Genomic DNA, 24,204 nt, shown 5'->3' with positions numbered 1-24,204 from the left:
GAGACCTTCACTGTGGGTAACATCACCAGCATTTGAGGAAGAGGCTGTTGTTTGGGAGAGGCAGCTCATCTTCTGGGGCCTAGGATAGGAACACAGGAACTGAGTGTTTTAATCCTGCCTTGCTGTGGGGAGGAGAGGAATGCAGTCTGGGCAGTGTCCAATGGGCAATGTCCCTCAAGATAAACCATGAAGAGTTTTTGGAGACTGAGATCCATGTCTAAGGTGTGTTTCAAGGCACAGATGTTGTCTGACTATGGGGAGGGAGGAAAGTGAGGGATTTATTGTCAGGTATTGATGGAACAGTCAGAGATACAATCTGTCTGCAGCCCTGTGTGAGAGCCTCAGCCTCCCAGTGTTGGGATTTCTCTGCCTGAAAAGCTTTGTCTCAGAGAGTAGGTGAAGACAAAAGGAGTCTGATTTCTGCTCTCACTTCCTCCTCACAATAATTTGGGGCTGAGAGACAGCTTTTTCTTGTTTCCTATTTACTTCTGACAGGTAGCTTTCTGGTAAAGATTAGTGGGGATGGGGAGCAGTGGTAATGGATAGAGCAACACTATTAGTCTGGAATTACATTAAACTCCAAGTAAAACACTGCTGATAGCATCCCAAAACAGTTTCCCTTGTTGTGTCCTTGCATTTTCCTGCATGTTTGTTGATGGCATCTGAAAACTGAGATACTTTTATGAAGGAATAGGGTGTGGGGAAGTTTGCAAGCTGCAATTATTGGTATATAAATAAAACTCCTTATTTTTATCCTTTTCCTCATTATTGTGCCTATGGTTTTGGTATGTGGAGCATATGGATTAAATTTAGTACATTTTATCTGGTGTGCAAACCAAATCATCAAGGCCCTGACTGTCTGTTGCTCTGATATTTGATTTAATCCATGGCTGGAGAGGTCTGTAGGACCAGGGGTAACAGCTGTGAATCTGCTCAGCCTCACCAGAGGAATACTTTGCTTTCCTCAGATTATTCAGTGGAGAGGGAATTATGCTGGATATGGCCCCTTCTACTGAGGAGCTGCTGTGCTTGGGCTGCTCTGCAATATTTAAAAATGAGATACAGTCCTCTGCATCAGGATAAAGATAAGCTGTGTCCTTAGATGTGGTGTGCAGTGAAGAATCTGTGTAGTTAGATGATATCTCTGGTTTATGGATTAGTTGTGGTGAAGATGTGCATAAATAGAGGAGAAAATTCCAGTTGCTCTGAGTGGTGATGCAGTGGCACAGATACAGTGGCTGTCTAGAATTGCTTTTCCACGGTTTCAAGTGTTTGCTTAATTTATAAACTTAAAATGTGAAGATTTTTCTAATTATATTATGGGTTTCTAAAGGATATAATGGCATTTTCTTACTGACTTCCCATTAATATACTTCCCATTTACTCGAGAATAGCTCAGAATTGGTTGACTTGTTTGGGACTTTTTGGGGCTTTTTTTACCTGGGGATTTCCTTAACTGAAAAGAAAAATATCTAAAGCTATTAAATCTTTCCAGGTACAGGATTCTGATATAGGTTGTATGGATGCCCAAGCCAGTATTTCCAATTAAATCTGGGGGGTTTTTAATCTGTGGTTTTTTTGTTGTTGTTGTTGATAACCAGGAAAGGCATTTATATCACACTACATCCCATTTTCCTGTGTCAGCATTACCTATTACTCTTTAGGCTTTTAGTGTTAATAAACTCTCTAATCCTGTTGGGTTATACATAGCTGTAGATAGCTATTGGATGTGTTAAAAACCATCCCCTTTCCCCATGAAAAAATGGAAGATTGTAGCAAGAGGAATAAATTTTCTCCTGTGGAAAAAAAATTGTATCTATCTAGATTACATTATCTAGGTTTTAATATAGCTGGAATTTAAGCCAATGTATTTTGGAATTGTCAGTAACTACACTGTTAGAAGAAGGAAAGAAATCATGTCACGTCTTCTGGAACCTTTCTTTGTTAACTGCTTTGTTATTTGTCTGAAGTTTTCCAGAAATATCCTACTAGATAAAATATAGCAGTGAAATATAATATGATCTGGTTTAATTTTAGTTGTATTCAGGGAAAGAAGTCAAAATCTCAGAACCTAGAATAAAAGAAAATGCGAGCTCAACTTCCAGCCCTTAAGGAATAAAATCAACTTGAAATACAGCCAGTTTTAATAATTAATTAAGTAGTTGGACATATTAACTCTGCATATTACTTTATCCATTTTGTGTTTCCCTCATCTCAATTTTCTTGTATTTCAAAACTAGCTTAATATTTTTTAATAGAAATTACTTGTACTAGTGAATGTATAAAATATATCTTGAAACTGCCTAGATACATGGTGTGGTTAAACATAAAATTAAAATAAATGGAAGAAAAAGTGAGTTTCTGATCTGGTAGAGATATCAGCTGTTGTAAGAGCAGTAGGTAAAGCACTGTGAAAACAAATGTTCTTTTGCTCCTTTTTGTTTGTATAAACAAATCTAAGTCCTTATTTTTGTAGCACTATAGGCACTAACATGTCCTTACAACCCAGGCTGCTCTTTGAAAGCTTGGTGCAAACAATGCAGGGGAAAATGTGTATTTTCAATAGGGCAGGGAGAGTGCTCAGAAACAAGCACATGATCAGATTTCTTCAGAAATGTTGTGTTTTGAAGTGTGAATCATCTTGATTTGACCCTGAACATATGGGTGGCAGGAACTCCCCTTCACCCAGCAGGGAGTAATGGCTGTTGGACTTTTCCTGCTCACAGTTTAAAAACCAAATACTGTTAATTTAGGTCTAGGAGAGGCATGGTAAAAGGCTGCCAAAATATGCATTACAGATTCTTCAAAAAGAAGTGGTTGTCATCTTTCCAGAGAGCTGAGAAGAGCTGTGTGCTCTATCCTCTACTGCTTTAGATATTTAAGTCCTTGGCTTCTGTAGGAAATTGGAACATTTACATTTGAATGTGTGGCCAACTGTGCTCTGAGATTTTATTTTTTCCCATTTAATGAAGTATCTTATTCACTTTTCTTTGACATCCAGGCAAAAGAGCCTCTAGAACATATTTTTAAGAGTTGAATGTGAATTGTATAGAGTTTACCAGTTTCTGAAATTCTTTTTATTAAGCTGATTTCAAAATTACTGAGGTTTCTTTCTCTTCTGTTGTGGTGATATTGGTTTTGAGTTAGGAGGTACAAATTCATCCACCCGGTGTTCAGGCCTTTCATTCATAAAACCAACTGTGAAAATGGCCCACTGTTGTTTATAGTTGTCCTTCAGTTGGAGGGGACTGTGGTTGAAAGCTTTTAGTTAGTGCTGACTGAACAAATGGATGCTCCCACTTTGGCAAAGGCCTTGTTGAGTTTTTGCTTTTCACTGATTTTCCATATTGTGTTACCACACTGGTTTCTTCCCTCCTGTGTACCCAGCTGCCATCCATAATGCTGTTACTTTGATAGAATGCATTTCTGAACATTTTTCTGCCTTTCCTGGTTATACCCAGTGTTATAAACAATAATATAAGCAATTCCCAGGGATATCCATCAGGTTGCACTGCCTGCACTGCACCTCTTGGTCTGTTTTCTTCAGTACCACACTTTGAAAGGCTTTCTGAGAGTGATTAGCCTCATTGCACTTAGGGGAGATTGAGGCAAAAAAAGGTCACTGTAAGTCAGCAGCAGAGCTGAGAATCCAGCCAGAACTCCTGGCTCCCAATCCAATGCTTTAACTATGGCAGGTCACTCAAATAATAAATTACATTGCAGCATATTTATGCTCTGAACCAGATTTAAAAAAATAAAGCTATTTTCTCTAAGACACAAAACTTTACTACTAATCCAAGTACATTACTATGCAAAAATACCTACCACTATAATGCTGCCCTTTTTTGAATTAGAAAAAATGTAAAAGCTTGGAAATAAATAATTCTGTGTGAATTGATTAATCTCCCCAGTTATATAGAAGAATGGATGATTTCAAAAACCTGTGCTTACTCACGTGTAATTTATTTTTCTTTCTAGGTGATTTCAGATTTGGAAGAGCAGCTGAACCAGCTCACTGAAGACAATGCAGAGCTGAACAACCAGAATTTCTTCCTGTCCAAACAACTGGACGAGGCCTCGGGGGCCAACGACGAGGTGGTGCAGCTGCGGAGCGAGGTCGATCATCTCCGCCGGGAGATCACCGAGAGGGAGATGCAGCTCACCAGCCAGAAACAAGTAAGGCTCTCTAGGTCTGCCCAGCAGCCTTGGTGGGAGCTGGCAAAAACTCCTTTTACATCTGGGAACCCATGAGAAGTGATGATGCTTCCAAGGGCAGTGGCATTTAAGCCTTCCTTCCCAAGGCGGTTGAGTGAATGGAAATTTTTGGTATTTCCCATCGTGTTTTTACAACATTTTATTTAGCAATCCTGCACTCTGAAGGCATTGTCATTTAGAATTACTCATTTTAATTTTGTGGCTCTGGAAATCTCAAAATGTTCATAATGAGCTCGACCTGACATTATCAGGGATCACAAGTGAATGTACAGGAGCCTTGAAATAAATGGGCTGTGATTTCCCAGCTCCTGCTGGCTGCTGATTTGCATGTACTGTAATCGAAATGCTACGGCTGAAGCTGAGAGTGCACGCTTGATGTGGGATGTGAGAATTGATAGGAGGATTTATTTTTAGACTATGGAGGCCTTGAAGACAACATGTACGATGCTGGAAGAGCAAGTAATGGACTTGGAGGCCCTGAATGATGAACTCCTGGAGAAAGAGCGCCAGTGGGAAGCGTGGAGAAATGTTCTAGGGGATGAGAAGTCCCAGTTTGAATGTCGAGTTAGAGAGCTGCAGAGGATGCTGGATACTGAGAAACAGAGCAGGTCTCTCTCTCTTCCTTCCCTTTTATGAACTTTTATGAAAATTCTCTATAGAAGCTAGTACAAAAATTATATTTAGCATAGGATATGGGAGTTGGAGCTAAATATAAAATCTTGTGAGGTAGTTCTAAAAATGGTTTATTAGTTAATAGTCATCACTGATATTGTTCCTTTTGTTTCTTTGCAAGTGAAAGATTCAAGGGGAGTGGTATTTATCATTGTAACTTATAAAATGTCCTGATTTATTATCTTCTATTTTATTTTATGGAAAAAATAGTCTTTGCTCCTGACTGTTCCTGTGGGGTCTTGAAATTTTTAAGGCTGTAGTTCTAGCAGGGGCAGGAACAGGATTATATAATATAAAAGTGTTGCAGCAAACAGTCTGGCTTTCTAATGTAACATCTTGAATTTGAGGCAACCTCTGAAAGAGTTATTGATGCCACTGCCTGCTAGGGAGAGGTCAAGGAGTTAGGTAACATTATTTTCCATTTTAATGCAGAGTGAGAGCAGATCAGCGTATTACTGAGTCTCGCCAGGTGGTAGAACTGGCTGTCAAGGAACACAAGGCAGAGATTCTGGCCCTGCAGCAAGCACTCAAGGAACAAAAACTCAAAGCAGAGAGCCTTTCTGATAAGGTAAGTAACTTTCAATCCTAGACTTTCATAATGAGATGAAATATTTTTCCACTGATATTACTTTTAGAAATGTGGCCTTCAGCAGCTTTTTTCAAGATGTTATAGAGACAAATTAAAAAGACCGGAGGGCATAGAATAGAATTCTATCTGCAAACCAAAGACCTCAAATTTTCTTTGAAAAAGACTAAAGCAGACAGCAGGCTATGATGCCTGGAATGAAGTCCTTCAATAACTTGGTATCTGCATTTGAACAAGCCAAAATATCTTTTGCCTGGTTTTTCCCCAGCAACCAAAGGCTAATTGTATCATTTTTCTTCAACATGTGCTTGGTGAAGTTGGATTTAAGACTGTGGAATTATATTTATTAGTGTTCAATGTTACTCTGACCCTCTTTCCCAGCTCAATGACCTGGAGAAGAAGCATGCCATGCTGGAGATGAACGCCCGCAGTTTACAGCAGAAGCTTGAGACAGAAAGGGAGCTCAAGCAGAGGCTTCTGGAGGAGGTAACCTTGGAGATTCATGTTAGAACTTCAGAAGGTTCCACATCTTGAGGAGGGGAGGTTGTGTGAATAAGAGTTACACATCCATCCTTCTTCTATATAACTAGGGAGATTAATCAAGTTGGGGGAGTTGTTTTCACTAAAGTTTGCAGAGTGTGTGGCCATGTCAGGGAGCAATAAAAGTGAGCTGCTCCTCAGGGGCAGGGGAGATGGCAGCCAAGGGGGACAGCGTGCCAGGCAAGGACAGGACCTTGCAGCCTGCAAGCTCACACCCACAGCACCTGAACAAGAGGACCAGTGAAGATACCAGTGATCATTATGGAAGCCTCTAGTCACAAGGCAGCTCCTAAGTCAGCCCTGCAAGGCCAGGTCTGTGCCCAGGCATAGCTCTGACCAGGCCAAGGGCCATAGCTTAAAACCAGCTCTGGAGCCAACATGCTGACAGTGCACACCTGGAGGCCACAGGTGAGGCTTCTCTCACAGCTCTTGTCATCATTGATTTGGGTCACAGGTTTTGATACAAGGTCACACACCTGCATCATATCAGAGAGTAACTGAATGCAGGCAACCAGTTGTGGGTGGTGGGGGAAGAGGCTCCAGAGGAGGATTTCAGGGACAATTAGGGCATTTAGAGCCTTCTGGTATTCTTGGGGTACTGACAGGTTGCCTACTCCTTTGTGCACCACCAGGAAAGATTCCTGGCTCTTACTTTGTAACATAGGAGCAAGCATTCATGGTTTTCCTAGTCAGGGACCTTGTCAAGAAAGTGTAAATTCTAAAGGAAGTAGGAGTATTTTGTCATGTGCCCTCCTTTGGTGTTAATTGGAGAGAAAGATGCAAACAGCTGGCCATTATTTTCCTTATCTCATGTGACTATGACTGTCCTGGTTTATAGTAAAGATTGTAGTTTTAATTTACTTTTACATAGTACTGAGGTGACTTCTGGTGGTTGTACAGAGAGCTTGAGAAAATGGTGTTGCTACAGATTAATATAAATACACAGAAATGCTTGTTTAGTCATAATGCAGTCTGAAAGAAGAAGAATCTTCTAGAGTATTGTCATTTTCCAGTTCTTGAAGAATTGTATGTTTATTTATAAGTTCTGCAATGATGATTATTTTACAAGAGTGACAACATTTAATAGCTTTTCCTTGCAAACAAGAAGACAACAAACCCAAAACCCTGGCCTTTGTTTTCCTTTCAACAGCAGGCAAAGCTGCAGCAGCAAATGGATCTGCAGAAGAATCACATCTTCCGCCTGACTCAAGGTCTGCAGGAGGCTCTGGACCGAGCAGATCTTCTGAAGACTGAGAGAAGTGACCTGGAATATCAGCTGGAAAACATTCAGGTGAGGGTGAGGAAGCAGGGCAGTGCTGGGCAGTGCTCTGCCTCATTCCCTGTGAGGCTTTAGGATGTGATTTACAGTTTGTGTGATACTTTCTTTAGGGTATTTTTTAGTTCTGTTTTGCTATCAAGTTGTTTGTTTGTTTCTTCTGTTAAGATGAAATTTCTTGCATCTGTGTGTGATTCACAGGTTCTCTATTCCCATGAAAAAGTGAAAATGGAGGGCACTATTTCTCAGCAAACTAAACTCATTGATTTCCTGCAGGCAAAGATGGACCAACCAGCAAAAAAGAAAAAGGTGGGTGAAGAAGGTTTGAGAGGCATGGAAGTGAATGGTTTTGTAATTAGTTATGTGCTGTGTATTCTTAATATTCTGTTTTATCTTCCTTTGTGTAACAAAATGTTGTCCTCATTTAAGACCATTCTGAGTTGGTGAACACAAACTTTACTAGGCAGAATGTGTTCTTTGTGGCTTTTCTGGTATTTAGTTATTCCTACAACATTTAGGTTACAACCCAGTAGCTACACCTCAGTGAAGCTGTAGGAATACAGAATTTTAAGCATGTTTTTTTAATGCTAAGTATGTATATGTGTACAAACTTATTGTGTACCAAGAGTGGTTGTCCTTTAGTCACAGCATAGGATGGAGCAGTCAGGCAACGTGACTCGTGTCACATCTTTGTCATAAGCTGTTCTGTCACTTTGAATGAAGTAATTTAATTTTAACCACATATTTTGAGATCCTCTGTTTAGATGCTTTCAGAGACTCCAGGTGTGAGTACTAACAGGTAATGTATGTTCCTCTTTAAATTAATCCATATCTTGACATTTTTCTCTCCAGTGCCAATATGAACTAAAAATCCATCCTTACACATAACAGAGTTGCCATTAGGCCCTCTGGCCGGACTGCCACTAGCTAGTGTCACTTTGCCTAGGTTAAGCCATCTCTTGCTAGGAGTTAGGAGTTGTCTGTGTGTTTCTGTTGCTAGGGCCTGTTTAGTCGGCGGAAAGAGGACCCTTCTTTACCCACACAGGTTCCCCTGCAATACAATGAGCTGAAAGTGGCACTGGAGAAGGAGAAGGCTCGTTCTGCTGAGCTGGAGGAGGCTCTACAGAAAACACGCATTGAACTCAGATCTGCTCGTGAAGAAGGTAGGGGTTAACAGAAAAGGTGGATCTGGAAGGAGGCACACGTTCTTGGTCTGAAAATGTGCCTTTAATTGTGTGCCACTCTAGCAATAATTAAACAACATATGTTATTACCACTGCTGTGATGTTACAATAAAGCTGCACTTGATTCTGTGGGCTGTAACTGCAGACTGGTCACACAGAGCCCTGCTAGGAACCAGAGTGCCACGTTGGTCACATTAACCAGGGACATTTGTCTTGTCTGTAGCTGCTCATCGGAAAATATCGGACCACCCTCACCCCTCCACGCCGGCCACAGCCAGGCAGCAGATCATCATGTCTGCCATAGTGCGCTCCCCTGAGCACCAGCCCACGCCCATCAGCCTGCTGGCTCCACCCTCCAGCCGCCGGAAGGAATCCTCCACACCTGAGGGTAGGCTTCTGCTCACCTCCTCTTCTTCTTCCCCTGCAACGCCATCTCTTTACTGATGTAGTTTTCACCCTGCTGATGATCTGTGTCCCTCGCAGAGTACAGCCGGCGCCTGAAGGAGCGGATGCACCACAACATCCCCCATCGCTTCAACGTGGGGCTCAACATGAGGGCCACCAAGTGTGCCGTGTGCCTGGACACCGTGCACTTCGGCAGGCAGGCCTCCAAGTGTCTGGGTAAGGGCAAAACTCAGCACAGCTCGGGGGGAGGAGAGGCATCATCTCGGAAGGTTGCAGTTTATTGCAGTCCTGATTCACGTGAAAAGTTTCTGTTTTGGCCTGCACATTTGAAGAATGAGTTGGAGTTCTTTAGTTCTTGGTCTCAGAGTTGTTTATTGTTTCTTATCTATAAAAATTTTTCTCCTGCCCTGCCGAGGTCCGTCCAGCAGGACAGTTCCAGGCACACTGCTTGCCCCCGGGGCGATGTTATCTCTTTATACTACAAATTATGTATAACATGTTTACAATTACTTTCCAATACCTATCACCTATGTTAAACCGTGAGCTTCTACTCTAAACCAATCCAAAAGTGCCACCATCACAGCAGAAGATGGAGGTAGAGAAGAAGAAGAAGAAGAAGAAGAAGAAAGGCTGGACACACCCAAGTCCCTCCATCTTGTCCCCAAAACCCTCATTCTAAAAACCCCAAAATCTACTTTTTCACCTAGTGATAATTTTATTATTACACTATTTAAACTTCTGTGGATTTCAGGTCTTCATACAAAGCTGGTAATTTGCTCCATGGGCCATAATCAAACTCACAGGTGTTCTGGACTGTGTGCCAGGGTCTCTGAGCCCACTGGCAGGGGTCCTGGAAACTCTGGGACACCCAGAGGGATGTTCTGAGTTCAGAGAGCATCACCCATCTAGAGCAGGGAAAGAAATGACAGTGTGAAGACTCTGAAACTACTTGGTGCAAACATTGAGAAAACATCATGATTTGGAGTGGAAGGGGAACCTTGGAGAAGCTGGGATTTGTGTGTTAGAAGTTGAGGCAGCTGTGTCATGATTGTTTTCTTTTTTTTGTCATTTAACAGAAGTTTTTCCCTGTCCTCTTGTCAGAATGCCAGGTGATGTGTCACCCAAAATGCTCAACTTGCTTGCCAGCTACTTGTGGGCTGCCAGCAGAATATGCCACACACTTCTCGGAAGCGTTCTGCCGGGATAAGATGAATTCCCCTGGCCTGCAGCTGAAGGAGCCAAGCACCAGTCTGCGTCTGGAAGGGTGGATGAAAGTGCCAAGGTACAAACAGGACTCTTGGTGCTATGTCAGGTGCTGAAATATTTGGCCTGATATTACCCTGGCTCTTACAATGAGATAATTAAGAAAGGCCCATTACATGGGCATTGCAATTACCACCACTATAATTACAGTTGCTACTGCTGAAATTTCTCTTTTATAGGAGTTGCATGCTTGCTTTATATAGAATCCAAGCAGAAAGTCCAACATGGCTTTGTGCTTATTTTCCTCAGGAATAATAAACGTGGGCAACAGGGCTGGGACAGGAAGTATATTGTCCTGGAAGGAACCAAAGTGCTCATTTATGATGCAGAAGCAAGAGAAGGTAACTTAGAATTTCTAGCAAGAACATATATTTTAATCTTCAGATATTGTTTGGTGGGTTGAGAGGCCTAAAGATTATTATTGTTTCCTATCGCTGTACCAAATTTAGCTAAATCTTCAGTGATAAAGCAACATTTTTTTTCCTAGACTCTTAGCCATTTTATTGGTTGGCATGTCATAATAATCCAGCTGTGAAAACATCCAGTGTGCATCCACTTCCTTTTGCTATCACAATTATTTTCTTGCTGCCTGTTTGTCTGTTCCTAATCTGTCTCCCTATTCTGCTGCAGCTGGACAGAGGCCTCTGGAGGAATTTGAGCTCTGCCTTCCTGATGGTGATGTAACTGTTCATGGAGCTGTAGGAGCTACTGAGCTTACCAATACAGCAAAGACAGGTGAGAATATTACGTAGATCAGGTCAAATGGATTTCATCTGGCTTGCCATCAGTTAGCCTTGTTTGGCTGAACAGAATTTCCTCCCTCGAGCTTTCATTGTGTAATGCTGTAATTTACCTCCATCTGAATTAAGGGAGTAGCTGAGCACTCCAGACCTAGTTACACCCAGGCTGTTGCTTCTGTCGTGGTAGAACTGTGGTTAATATAGTCATCAAGCCAAATGGAAGTAAATCTTAAGAGATCTGTAGCATAAACACTCACTTTATTTAAATTTCTTCTCTATTAACTGTGATGTATCATAACTTCTTCCACCATTGTGCTCTGACCACAAAGCCATTAACTTAGAAATGCTGTGGGGTGTATACAGTCTCTTATTATGAAAAAATGTTGATGTGTTGATTTGTATGTACTGAAGAGAACTGATGGATAAGATTCTGTATGTCTTGACTGTTACATTAAAGGATACAGACTGTTAAAAACAAAGGTTTCCATAACCAGTTTTTACAGATTTTCCTTAATCAGTACAGGGAAAACTTTAGTCAAGTGGCTGGTTTTATTTTGGTTTTGTTTTGGTTTTTTTTCCCCACAATGGAATTTCTTTCTCTTTTGAATAAAAGGCAAGAAATTATTTTTGTTGAGTTAAAGACAGCCTTGTATGTATGGATTGCATACATCCAGCTAATATTTAGGTGTAAGTAGCTAGCCTGTGCAGGACCTGTAAAGGAGAAACCAATGTGTAAATTGCCATGGTACGTCATGATAAATACAACTTCTCTCCAATGAGGCTGAAAGGTGTTGATTTTAAGTCCACTGACAATATTCCAAAAACTAATCTAAGTCTTATTCTATCTATATAACATCTCAGATGTGCCATATATCCTAAAATTGGAGTCTCATCCACACACCACTTGCTGGCCTGGTAGAACACTCTACCTGTTAGCACCCAGCTTCCCTGACAAACAGCGCTGGGTCACAGCACTGGAATCAATAGTGGCAGGTGGGAGAGTTTCCAGAGAAAAAGCTGAGGCTGATGCTGTGAGTATAAAAGTTTCATTTAATAATAAAATATTCTGGGAGGGAGCAGAGTTTTGAAAAATATTTTTTCGGTATTTGACATACTGAGGTTTAACTGAAGGTAAGTTATTGCTTCTGCCTTTATGATTTGAGCACCAGAAGCCAGTTCACTGTGAGAATGATGCTGTGTATTACAATACCCTTCTTTAGACTTGGGGAGTGTAGTAAGAGAATCCCAAAATATCTCTGTAATTCCAGCAGAGGAAGGAAGAGCAGTTAGGACATTGCTCATAAGGTACCACATGGAACTAGCAAACCTTAAAAGAAGCAAAAACTCCCTCCCCTCCCATTCTTAGAGAGCCAGAGGTTTTATGTTTCTTGCTGGGGGGAGGTGTGTGTGGGTGTGTACTTTTTAATTTAAGTTTTATTCCTAATAAGAGGTTATACAGATTTGTTTAGGTTTTGGATAGCCTTTCTCACACTGTTACACTGATAACTCTATTTTCTGACAAAGGGAGGTTGGATTCTGTGGCATTGCATAAGAGAATTAGCTGTGGAGGTAGGGAATATCTGACTGCAGGAAATACTCTTTTTTCCTCAGGCTCACATTTCTTTTGTATCTGAGAAAAAAACATGCTCCCACCAACATTTATACTTTTCTTTAATCCTTCCCCTTGGAAAATTCCACTGCTCTGTTTTAGGAGGTTGGGGAAAATGGAAAGGATAGAGACAACAATAGGTTCTGCCTGAATTTAGGATAATTCTGATCAGTTTGCCTTACTGTGTCTAAGGTAGATAAAAGTTTACTAATTCTTTTGTAGGAGGCATCCCTGCAACTTTTAGCTTTCTGAGAAAAAGAAATCTATGCCAATCTCTTTGCCTGTCTGAAATGATGACCTTACATTGTTAAAATACCCACAGATAAAGAGATGAAGATTAACTCAACAAGAAAAAAATTATTTTTGTCATTTACAGAAACTGCTGGGGAACTCGCTGCTGAAGCTGGAGGGTGAAGACCGTTTGGATATCAATTGCACAATGCCCTTCAGTGACCAGGTAATGGTCATGTGCACTTGGTCTTTCTCAGAAGTGGATAATTGATTCAGGGAAATGGTATCTTGATTGCAATATGTGTAATTATGCACTTGTTAGTGGGTTTGATTTTTCTCTTCATTGCTGAAGAGTATCACCCAAGCTGCTGTTGGAGCATTCCTTGTTCTCCTCACACAGAGCTATTTTTTCCCCTATTGTAGGTAGTGCTGGTGGGTGCTGAAGAAGGTCTCTATGCCCTGAATGTACTGAAGAATTCCTTAACACACATCCCAGGAATGGGAGCTGTCTTCCAAATTCACCTCATCAAGGATCTGGAGAAGCTGCTCATGATAGCAGGTACAGGGCTGTGTGTCCCCTCTGGCCCTGCAGTGGCTCTGTGCTGCCAGGTCCTGCTTGCCTTTGGGTTTGTTCCAGGCTTTTGTCTGTTTTTTTTTTTTTAATCAGCAAATTGGCAGGAATGCCTTGCTGTGGTTAACACAGTCCTGTCTGAGGCTGGCTGGTAAGGGATGGTGTGAATGAGCACTCAGTTAAACCTTCACAAGAAACTGATTTCAGAGCTGAGGGAGGGAACAACCAGAGACAAAACATTTCCAGGTTAGAGGTCAGTTGTCATTTTAAGTTCACTTTAAAAAGTGCTGAGCTAACCAGTGAACATCTCTTCCTAATTATTGCATAACCTTTTTAATGTAATTAACCATTTGAGGACCACTATGTGATCACTGGGGCATAGGGCCAACTTTTACCCTCTCTTGCCCTGTAACAAAGCTGGGACTCCTGTCATGATTTAAGATTTCTTTATGAAAGGAATACCAGCTTTAATCTCTCCATCTGTGGTTTTCCAGAGATAATCCTTCCCACACGGATGTAGGCATGCTGAACATTAGGCTGTATCTTCATCTGAAAGCCCAAATTATCAAGTGTCTATATGACATTTGCAGGGAATGAAAAACAAATTCTTTCCTGTTCTGCTAGTTTCGTGGGTTTTTCCTGGTAAAGGTTTAAGATGTCCATGGTCTATTTGTGCCAGGGTAGTAGAGAACAAAGCAAATCTCACACATAATGAGAAAGCTGTGTTAGTCTGTCACTGGGCTTCTGAAAGGAAGTGACCTTGGGCTGTAATGCAATTCATTAGGGCAGTTCTTGGAAATCCCTTGCCAGTTTTGTTGGCACAGAGTGATTAAAACATCTTGTACTTGAAGAAGTTCTGAAGGGCAAAATGAAACTTCCTGGCTAATTTTGAATAATGTCTTAATGAGGCCACAATTACTGTGTACTGCTAGACTTCAGCAACACTAATAATCCACACAGGGAATGATTGCTCTCCTGGTGGATTTGCTGCCTGTTGTAGGGTTGGGATTTTGTAATTTTTCTGTTTCAGTTTGAATAGGAATAATATGGAATGAATTCTGCTTGGTACCTTGTGACTGTTTCCACAGTAACAGCCTGTAACAATGAGCTGCTGCTTAGGTAAGACTTTTGTAGTGAATAGGGAGTTCTCCCTTGATGAAATGCACCCTTTTTTTGTTTCCAGGAGAGGAGAGGGCTCTGTGTCTTGTTGATGTAAAGAAAGTGAAGCAGTCCCTAGCCCAGTCTCACCTCCCAGCCCAGCCTGATGTCTCACCCAATGTCTTTGAGGCTGTCAAAGGATGTCACCTTTTTGCTGCTGGCAAAGTAAGTCACAGCTCCCTCGTGCCCCCAGACCACCCCTTAGACTGCTCTGAGTTTAATATTAACAAATCAGCATCTTTACTCCACTGGCAACACATCCAAGGTCTGTATTCTTGCTCTGAATATTTTTCTTCAAATAAGAATGTATGGGCTGAAGAGAGGCTGAGCTGGAGACAGAATGGGGGATTTGCTGTTAATTTGGATCAGTTCAGCCAGGATGCCATGGTGGTATAGCCTAAACTGCTAGACAGTAAGAAATCCAGCATAGCATGATACTACTGCCTCCTCACTATTGACTACAGTTTTGAAGTTTTTAATTAGTGAATTATGTCCAATCTTTGTTCTTGAATATCATGCTTCCAGGTTAGTAAATTTCCTTAGGTGTTTTTGTCACTTTAATTCTAAACATTTACACAAATTACTGGTTTTAGTATGGAGCATTTAACCACAGCAAAAATTCTCATTAACAATAACTTCTCTGGACTACTTTGGTAACAAACTGAGCACCACTCATTTCAAAGTGATGCTTAAGATAAGTTTCAGGGGTTAAAATGTAGACCTAACCTATTTCAATTTGTCAATCCCTTTTCTGTGCAAAACCTTCTCATATTTTATTAACGTCTTTCAAGCATAAAAGAAATCATAGAAGCCATTTAAATTCACGTTCTTTTTTGAGAATGTGAAGAGGCTTTTCATTATTTCATGCATTCACAATAATTACCCTATTAATAAAATGTACTTGCTTATCTCTGCAAAGTTCTTTTTGTGGCAAGAGGTTCTCAGATCTGTTTCACATGCTCAGCAATAGAATTTATTTTATTGCTGTCCTGAACTATGCTTTTTATCTTCCTCACAGGTTGAGAACAGTCTTTGTATCTGTGCAGCCATGCCCAATAAAGTGGTGGTTCTGCGATACAACGAGAGCTTGAGCAAGTTCTGTATCAGAAAGGTGAGTTTAGTAACTCCCTGCTCTAGTTGAGGTTAATTCACATTGTGCTCTAAGCCTTTGCTTTGGAGCAAACATCTAAAACCTTTCTGTGAGCATGAGAAAATTCGTTTGCTAGCTAAAATGATAACAAATTGCACTGTGCACTGACTCAAAGTGGAGTAGGCAGCAATTTCCTTTAAAAGAGTTGGCATTTTTGGAGAGATGCAGAACAGAACTGTGATTTCTTTGAGATATTGGGCTGAGCTGTAACCATACCCTCAGAGATCTCTCCTCAGGACAAAAAGTTTAAACACCAGCTGCCTTAAAACATCTGGGACCCAGAAACTCGTGTTCTCTCCTATGCACAAACTAAAGGATGTTCCAGTCAAACTACACCTCCCTGGGTGAAAGCCCCTGCAGGTGACTTTGCAGGCACCTCTTCATTTTCCAGTGTGACTGAGGCTGCTGGAGGGAGCAGTGGGCACAGCCATGCAGATCTGGCCTCCTCAGGAGGAAAGGCATGACTGACAGAGATCTGGGCACACCTGGAATTTCTACAAGCACTGCAGCTGACACCAACTTGTGCTCACACTGAGGGTCTGCAGCCCTTCCTCTGACAAGGGCTTACATGCACAACATGCAAAGGCATGTTTTAGAGGGCAGGTTTTCCTTATCTCCACTAATCCAGACAACTGAATTTAGATCCTAACAAGATGGCAGCAAGCCCAGAATATGCTTTCTTTTCTGCCAGCAAAATTTCCAGATAAAGTAGGATTTATGTAAGGAATCTTGTCCTCAGAAGATCTGGGAATCTGAGCATTGTGTCAGGCGAACCTGCAGAGTATCCCAGCTCTTCAGTCAAAAGGCAGGTCCTGGTGGACAGCATCTCTCTATCATGTACAAAGAAGGAAGGAAGGAAGGAAGATTGGCTGTGGTCTACAAGGGAGCTGCTCATTGCTGCTCCAGAAATCTGAGCTGCAGAGCAGAAGAATATCTTCCAGAACAGTGTATTCTTCCAAAAGGAAGAGAATCTCTCCAGAGGCGAGTTGATATACAAGTCTAGATTCAAGCATCTCTTCCAACAAAACAAAACTTTCTTCTAGGAAGAGTTTTTGTTCACATGCTTTTGAAAGACTGCTGGGTCTTTGAGATTGCCACCTCTCCCTTTTGTAAAGATAAATGTAGCAATATCCAACTTTCCAGACTCAGTGTTATCTGTAAGCTGGTACAGGGGACTAATATCTGTCTATGCTGTCCTTTTTTGCAGGAGATTGAAACCTCTGAGCCTTGCAGCTGCATCCATTTGACCACTTACAGCATCATCATTGGAACCAACAAGTTCTATGAAATTGAGATGAAGCAGTACACACTGGAGGGTAGGAGATAATTCCTGAGAATGCTCCAAGTGGCTCCACAGGTTCTTTTGTAAAGCTTTTTGAAAGCAGTTTTGAAAAAAGTTGGTGCAAATCAAAGCCTTTCTCCATTCTCTTTGCAGAGTTTTTGGATAAAAATGACCACACTTTGGCCTCTGCTGTGTTTGCTGCTTCCACCAACAGTTTCCCAGTCAGTATCATCCAAGTGAACCCAGCAGGGCAGAGGGAGGAGTATCTGCTGTGTTTCCATGGTAAGTGGTGCATGGATGTGCAGGTGTTGCACTACTCCTGTTCTCTGAGCTGCAGAAGGTACCCAAATGCTGTTGAATTTTGGACAACCTGCTTTGGTTTAAAAGTTCTCCATGCCTGGTGGATCAGTTTTTGCACAAGATTTCTGTGCCTAAGGGAAGGACTGCAGGCAGTGTGTAAAGTGCAAACAGGTGCTTGATTACCCTGATAAGATGTTCAGGGGCTCTCAGGCTTGGGTTTTGTCTGGTTTCTGTGCAGACAGATGAGACTTTTTAACCTTCTGGTGATTAAATAAGAGAGGGTGTTATTTTTTTGGATAGCTGCTTCTGTTGCCCTCTTGTATACTGTCATGGGAATGCACAAACCTTCTAAAGCCCTCTAGCAGTAATTTTGGGTGAGTAATGGGAGGAATGTCATCACCTGCCCAACTGTAGATTAAATAATGACCTTAGTTTAGCTGGAACAGAGACATGGAATCACAGCACCTTTTGGCCTGGCAGTATTCCTACATCCAACCACTTCCATGGCATTTAGAGTAATTCATGGCAATCTGGGATTTGTAAGATATCCCTGATAAAAAGCATGGGAACAACTGCCTTTGTCCCTTCTGAAATAAATGAATAAAACTCAGGCAGATGCTCATGACCTGATGTGGCTTCTCTTGGCAGAGTTTGGTGTCTTTGTGGATTCCTATGGAAGACGCAGTAGGACAGACGACCTGAAATGGAACCGCTTGCCCTTAGCTTTTGGTAAGTGTTGAGGGAAAACCCCTTGGATTGTGGAGATTATTGAAACAGGAAAAATCCCTGTGGAATGGGTACTCTGCACTCAGCCCTTCTGTCTTCTTTTCCCTTCCCAATTATTCCAGAAACTATAGAGCTTTTTCCCACTATTTAAGCTTATTCTAAATCCAGATGGCAAACCCTCTGAAATATAAGCAATTTAAGGAAAACTAAACTGAATTCCATTTCCTCTATGTTCCTGGTCCGACACTGGCTATTGGAATTTTTAACAATGCTCTAAGTTTCTGAAACAGTGAAGAGTATATGAGGGCAGCATGGCTCCCTCAGGCCTTTTGCACTGCTTAATGGGATTTTGTTCAGTTAATAGCCTGGCTTTAATGCCTTTTTCATGATACTTTGGTTAGTAAAGTCCTTGAGATACAGTTTCAAAGCACCAATTCTTTAAACTTGCATCTCCCCCTATACTGATGGTGTCTGTGTCATTACATATAATGTATTCCTTAGTTTTCCCACAGGGCTGTCAGCCTCTCTTGTGCTTGCTGTTGTGTTTTAGAAGTTTTTAATAGAGACTGTATTTTGTGTTTTTTCCTGCCTTTGCACTGCTCCTCCAGCCTACAGGGAGCCCTATCTGTTTGTGACCCACTTCAATTCCCTTGAAGTGATTGAGATTCAGGCACGAGCTTCTATAGGGTAAGTGGTTCTCTTTTCATCTCTTTGAGCAGCCTGTTTTGCAGAAATATATGGACTTGCCAGGAAAAGGTAGTACTGTGCTGCCACTGTAAAGACTTCTTGCTGCAATTTTCCCCAGGACTCCGGCACGAGCCCACTTGGAGATCCCGAACCCGCGGTACCTGGGGCCTGCCATTTCCTCAGGAGCCATCTACTTGGCCTCCTCCTACCAGGACAAGCTAAGGGTGATCTGCTGTAAGGGCAACCTGGTGAAGGAGACCAACAATGAGCAGCAGCAGCCACCACAGCACCACAGAGGCTCCTCTGCCACGCGCAGGTATGGGGACATCGCGTGTCATGGTGACAGTGTTGGGGTGTTACAGTCCCTGGGTGCCTCAAGAGCAAACTTCCCTCCTGATGCCTTTTGTGGTGGGCTGCCCTTGTTCTGTTCTTAGAGCCTAGTGACTGTTACTGTAATGCTGTAATAGAGTCACTAATGGCTTAATATCCACAAGGAAACAAACATCAGCTCTAGATGGGGATAATCTCCACAAATGCTTTGTGACCTTGCGCTGGTTTGCTTTGATGTTGTGATAGAGCTCTGGCTTCAAAGCTTTTTGAGCTCAGATACTGTTGATATGACACTAAACACGGCTTGGCTGTAACAAGATGTAAAGCAAGAGCCCCTTTCTATCAAATAATGGGTCTGCCTTAGAGAGATTAGTGCTGGTAAATTGTGATGTGATATACAAGTAATTAAATGCTTGGGCTGATGGTGCCACTGTGTGCACAGGAAACTGAAATTGAGGCTTGTGGTTCATCCCAGCCTGGCCTAAACATCCCTGAGCTACAGAAAATTGTGTGAAAACACATTTATCAAATTTTAGTGTATTTTTATATGGAAAAGCTATGGCTGGAGTGTATGAGAAGGTGTTGTGTACAGAACAGGCCAGAGAACATGGCTTACACTGGCAATTCATTAAGGCACATTGCCAGTGTGGCTCACGTGATGGATACTCCAGCTGCCAAAATACCTCTGCATTTTCCATCTTGCCTCAGGGAGGGGCTGATGCTCCTCACCTGAAGGGTGCTGGGGGAAAAGTTACATTTTTGCTAAAAGAAAACGTGACAGGAGGTTTTTGTCACTCAGCGGTTCGCGTCAATTATTTTTGAATGACAGCAGCCCGAACAAGAGAGGCCCCCCCACGTACAACGAGCACATCACCAAGCGCGTGGCCTCCAGCCCGGGGCCCCCCGAAGGGCCCAGCCACCCCCGGGAGCCCAGCACCCCGCACCGGTACCGCGAGGGCCGCACGGAGCTGCGCAGGGACAAGTCCCCGGGGCGGCCCCTGGAGAGGGAGAAGTCGCCGGGGCGGCTGCTGAGCACGCGCAGGGAGCGCTCCCCGGGACGGCTCTTCGAGGACAGCGGCCGAGGCAGGGTGCCTGTGAGCGGGGCCAGGACTCCTCTTGCTCAAGTCAATAAGGTAAGGCAGGAGCCTGCAGGAATGTCTGCTCTCAGGGAAGGGCTTGGAGGTGTAGTGCAGAAGGGCTGGTGGCACTGGAAAGCTCAAGAGCAGATCAGATCTCACCCTCCTGCTCCTCAAATTCTGTTGGAGCACAGCCCACATGGTGTCAGTCATTTACTGGCCCTGTGACCACCAGCTCTAGGCTGGTTCTGGCACTGCAAAAGCTGCTTGACCCTAGAAGGGGATGAAAGCAATTGGGCATTTACTAGCAAGTGATAGAGGGCTTGAAGGGGAATAATAGCTGCAGCAGGGAACGTGGGAGCCTGCTGTGCTAAGCTACATACAAGGCCGAAAGGGCCCAAACATTGTTGGCCCATTCAGGCTCCTACAACCTCTAGCAGATGGAGTAAAACTATCAAAGAACCTATTCGACCATCAACATCCTCCCCAATCTTATTTATCACAACCCCAATACAAGCCTTACTTCTAGCAATCTCAACCTGAACCCCATTGCCCCTTCCATTCCCCTTAGCAGACCTTAACCTAGGCCTACTCTTCCTATTAGCCATGTCAGTGTTTGTGGATGACAGGAGCCCTGGCTCTGTGGCAGCAGCAGGTGATGAATGTACTGCTCCCACCACCTCCTGCCTGGAAGAGAAGCACCTGTGACTTGTAACTTGTCCTTTTATTTCCCTGCCAGGTCTGGGACCAGTCTTCAGTGTAAGTCTCAGCTAGACAAAGTTACTCGTCTTGACCTGCAGGAAAAAAAGGAAATATACTGAGTATATGCACTCCATCTGTCTGCAGCCCAGCTCCCAAACAGCATTCCTGGGCCAAAGCTCGCTCCGCAGCGGGAGCCGTGACGCTTTCCAAGACCGTTCGCAGCTCAGTTAATTTCTCTGCACTTTCCTGCACTCCTGTTTTTGCACTTTGTACTACTGTTACTCTTTCAAGCAGTTCATGAACTTTTTGTATCCACTTTAGTCCCTAGTAGTTCATCCAGGAAATGGGACTTGTGTCCTACCCCAGGTCATCACTGTGGTTAGCACCCCTTAACAGAGAGTTGGTCAAAGTTCTGAGATGTGCTGGGAGCCCCTGATGGCCTGGAAACAGAAGGGCCAAGGTGAGTGAGTCTTTCAATAGGAGCTGTGGTTGGATGTTCTCCACAGAACACATGAAAAATTTCTTCTGATTAGCCTGTTCACCTGCCACTTCTGAAAGTTATTTTGTTCTCACTAAAATCGCTTTAGAGCAGCTCTGATGGGGAGGGAAGAACCCTGCTTTAACCAAGCCCCCTGCCCGGCCCTGAGACAAAGTGCATTACCTATAAGCTACTGGGTTGTAAGACTTTATCCAGGTCTTCTGCATGACAGTTCACTGCATGCTGCTGCACCATCACTGGCTCTCTCCTTTTAGGTTGCTTTGCTGAGTAGTGTATTGTACCTCACTTGTAAATTAACTGAAACCTTTAGATTACGCTGCAAATAGCCGTTAATTACTCTGGAAATTTGGCACCGAAGAGTTAACAAGCCTTATTCTATGACAAGAATCACAGTCACACTTGTGTTCTCCTCTCAGCACTGGACATGGTCTCTTCAGCAATGAGTCCTGCCAGCCTCAGCTCCCCAGGGGGAGCAGCCCGGGCTGGCTCCTCCCGTGAGCTGTGGCTTGTGGTGCAATCAGATCTGGTGTCTTGGCACAGGACACCCACAGGGAGCAGCTTTGGCAGTTGCTGACACACCTTGGCTTCCCCGTGTCTGACCTCGAGCCTTTTATTGCTTCCTATTCTCTTTTGCTGTGAACATGAAGCAGAGAGCAAATGATTTTCAAAGCAGGTTTTGACCATTCACTCTGCAATAGCAACATTCTAAGTGAACAACCATGTTCTTTACAACTGGAAAGAGCAAAACTGCATCCAATCTTTGTCCCTTGGCGCCACACTTAAAACTTCTGCTAGTCCCTTGCAAGCCTGTGCTAACCTGTTCTAGAAACCCATCAAAATTCCAATGCCTTGTCAGTGTCCCTTGGCGAGTTTCATGAATATTGTATTCTGTTCTCTTGTCTGTTGGGTTATTTTCAGTCAGATGATTTGGCAGGAAATTTGCTGAAAGTTTTTGTCTCCTGGTCTGAATATTTCGAAAGGTCACTGAGATCAGTCTTTAAATCTTTGCATCTCATGGAAGATCTTCAAGACCTCAGAAATGGGCTTGTTGAGTCCTGAAAGTGTATATCTTGTGTCTTGTTCGTGAAATGCTTCCTGCTATAGAAATAGCTCAAAGGACTGTACATATTTACAAGAAACTTTATATTCGTAACAAAAGGGAATTGAATTGGTTTCTACTTTTTTATTGTAAACTGTGCGTTTTTCAACACTGGCTTTTTGTTTTACTGGTGGTTGTGGACAGCCATCCTCAGACACTGGAGGGGCCTCGCCTCAGTCCTCCTGCTCCCATGAAGAAATATTGTAACATTAAATTGCAATTGAAGCTTGTTAGCATAAATGAGGTTTTAGGTCTCTAAAAGTACAGGATTTTTCTTCATTACCTTTTTATTATTGACAAGGGAGGGAACCAGAGGGACAGTTCAAAGCTCCACCGGGAAAGTATTGAACTTTGTTGTTGAACAATAACCAAATAAAACAAATAACTATCTTACCTGGCATGGTGAAATGACGGCTTCCTTCTCTCTGGAGTGCCCCTGCCCCTCCTGCCCCTTCCCTGGCTCTGGGGAATCCTCGGTGTCACAGCTGACCCCAGAGCAAACCCTGGCAATATTCAGCATTTAATACTCTTCATTCCCTGAACAGTAGCATAAGTGGCTTCACAAACCCCAGGCATGTTCACATGCACAGACCCAGGTGGGTTTTTCCAGGTGCTTCACTAGAGCAGCAGTCACTGCAAGCACCCACACTCAGTCCTGCCTCACCTGTGACAGGGGCAGAGCTGAAGCACCTGTGAGTGTCTGGGAAAACAGTCTTGCCCTGGTAAGTGACCCCACACATCTTGAGCTGGAAAAAAGGCTTCTTAATTAACAAGAGTGTGATCTAATGACAGGTTTGGGACTTATCCCAGCAGTGTACTGGGAGCAAAGTGGAGGGAGGCAGTTCCTCATCCCACTGCTGTAAAATGCTGGTGCTTTAAGGCCTAATAGCTGCAACTTTAAAAAAAGACCATTCACAAATCCAGTCAGATTGAGTACAACCTGCAGTTACTGTACAGCTCAACTTACACCTGCTGGGAAAACTTGCTAGATCAGACTTAAATGTAAATACATCTATTTTTAACTGAACTAGTTTTTACAGGGGCTGAAGTATTCTTTCACAGGAAGAGGTTTTTAATATTCACACTGCTGCCTACAGTAACTTAATTTGTCCTCCTACTGTTGAGTGTTTTTGGTTCTGTGCACATACCCACCCCCTCAGCCCTGAGAAAGGGCTTGGTGGAGGCTCTGGGGGTGGGTACCCAATGGCTCCTCTTACAATTTGGTCTACATGACATTCTCCATGAACATGCTCTCCATCAACCCTGAGCTGCTTGATTTATCTATTGTGCCTACTATGATGTATATGATGAAATGCTGACTTGTTCAATGTTCCTTTATTTCTTTTACTGTGCACAAACAATACTTATTTAAAGCTCATTGTTGCAGTCCTATGATGCATGATCCGAATTGTAACAAAACTAAATTAATCCAGAAACTGGTGGAGTAAAAACAAATTATTTATTGAGCTTTCTGATTCCCAAGAACCCTACACAAATCCATGTCAGCTTGACCCCCACATGCTGTGCTGAAATTCAGGGGGTTGGGGAGGGCAGGGAGCTCTTGTTATTCCTGTACTGGTTTACTCCAGGGTCCCCAAAAGTGACTGTAACAAAAGCGTCTGCATCTACCTTTAAAAAAATGTGCTCTCCTAGCAACAGCCAAGAATAAACATAACAGCACAGACTGTGAGCTGTGGGTGGGGAATGTAAGTGAGCTAATAAATCCAACTCTTGATCCAGCTTCTGCCTTTGGAGGGATTTGATTCATCCCATAGCAATAAGGGAACACAAAGTGATTAATTCATTCACCTGTCAAGCAGAAAATGACCCAGCAAAAAACCCTAATGCAACACCCCAAAACCCACCCCCCAGCAAAAACCAAACCAACCACCTTTCCTCTTCT

At 42.9% G+C, this 24,204-nt stretch overlaps 1 protein-coding gene across 5 annotated transcripts in view; it reads left to right on the top strand.

Annotated features, from left to right (window-relative positions):
- Positions 1-24,040, top strand: part of CIT (citron rho-interacting serine/threonine kinase) — a 69,407-nt gene extending 45,367 nt beyond the window's left edge. For 3 of the 5 annotated variants that reach the window (XM_059485152.1, XM_059485151.1, XM_059485155.1), the window contains 24 exons: positions 3,979-4,176; positions 4,630-4,823; positions 5,320-5,455; positions 5,855-5,959; positions 7,164-7,304; positions 7,491-7,598; positions 8,290-8,452; positions 8,697-8,861; positions 8,957-9,094; positions 9,980-10,160; positions 10,391-10,482; positions 10,772-10,876; positions 11,743-11,912; positions 12,867-12,947; positions 13,145-13,280; positions 14,476-14,615; positions 15,469-15,561; positions 16,808-16,916; positions 17,036-17,164; positions 17,831-17,911; positions 18,517-18,595; positions 18,714-18,911; positions 19,755-20,058; positions 20,741-24,040. In XM_059485152.1, coding sequence (XP_059341135.1) covers positions 3,979-4,176; positions 4,630-4,823; positions 5,320-5,455; positions 5,855-5,959; positions 7,164-7,304; positions 7,491-7,598; positions 8,290-8,452; positions 8,697-8,861; positions 8,957-9,094; positions 9,980-10,160; positions 10,391-10,482; positions 10,772-10,876; positions 11,743-11,912; positions 12,867-12,947; positions 13,145-13,280; positions 14,476-14,615; positions 15,469-15,561; positions 16,808-16,916; positions 17,036-17,164; positions 17,831-17,911; positions 18,517-18,595; positions 18,714-18,911; positions 19,755-20,058; positions 20,741-20,764 — 3,270 coding nt within the window. In that variant the 3' untranslated portion in view covers positions 20,765-24,040. The remainder of the gene's footprint in view (positions 1-3,978; positions 4,177-4,629; positions 4,824-5,319; positions 5,456-5,854; positions 5,960-7,163; positions 7,305-7,490; positions 7,599-8,289; positions 8,453-8,696; positions 8,862-8,956; positions 9,095-9,979; positions 10,161-10,390; positions 10,483-10,771; positions 10,877-11,742; positions 11,913-12,866; positions 12,948-13,144; positions 13,281-14,475; positions 14,616-15,468; positions 15,562-16,807; positions 16,917-17,035; positions 17,165-17,830; positions 17,912-18,516; positions 18,596-18,713; positions 18,912-19,754; positions 20,059-20,740) is intronic. The other 2 variants (XM_059485154.1, XM_059485153.1) reach the window with 2 other exon arrangements.
- Positions 24,041-24,204: the final 164 nt, after the last annotated feature.

The sequence above is a fragment of the Ammospiza nelsoni genome, chromosome 18, assembly GCF_027579445.1.
Source record: "Ammospiza nelsoni isolate bAmmNel1 chromosome 18, bAmmNel1.pri, whole genome shotgun sequence".
Lineage (NCBI taxonomy): Eukaryota > Metazoa > Chordata > Aves > Passeriformes > Passerellidae > Ammospiza > Ammospiza nelsoni.
This window is presented reverse-complemented; position numbering and strand designations above follow the sequence as displayed.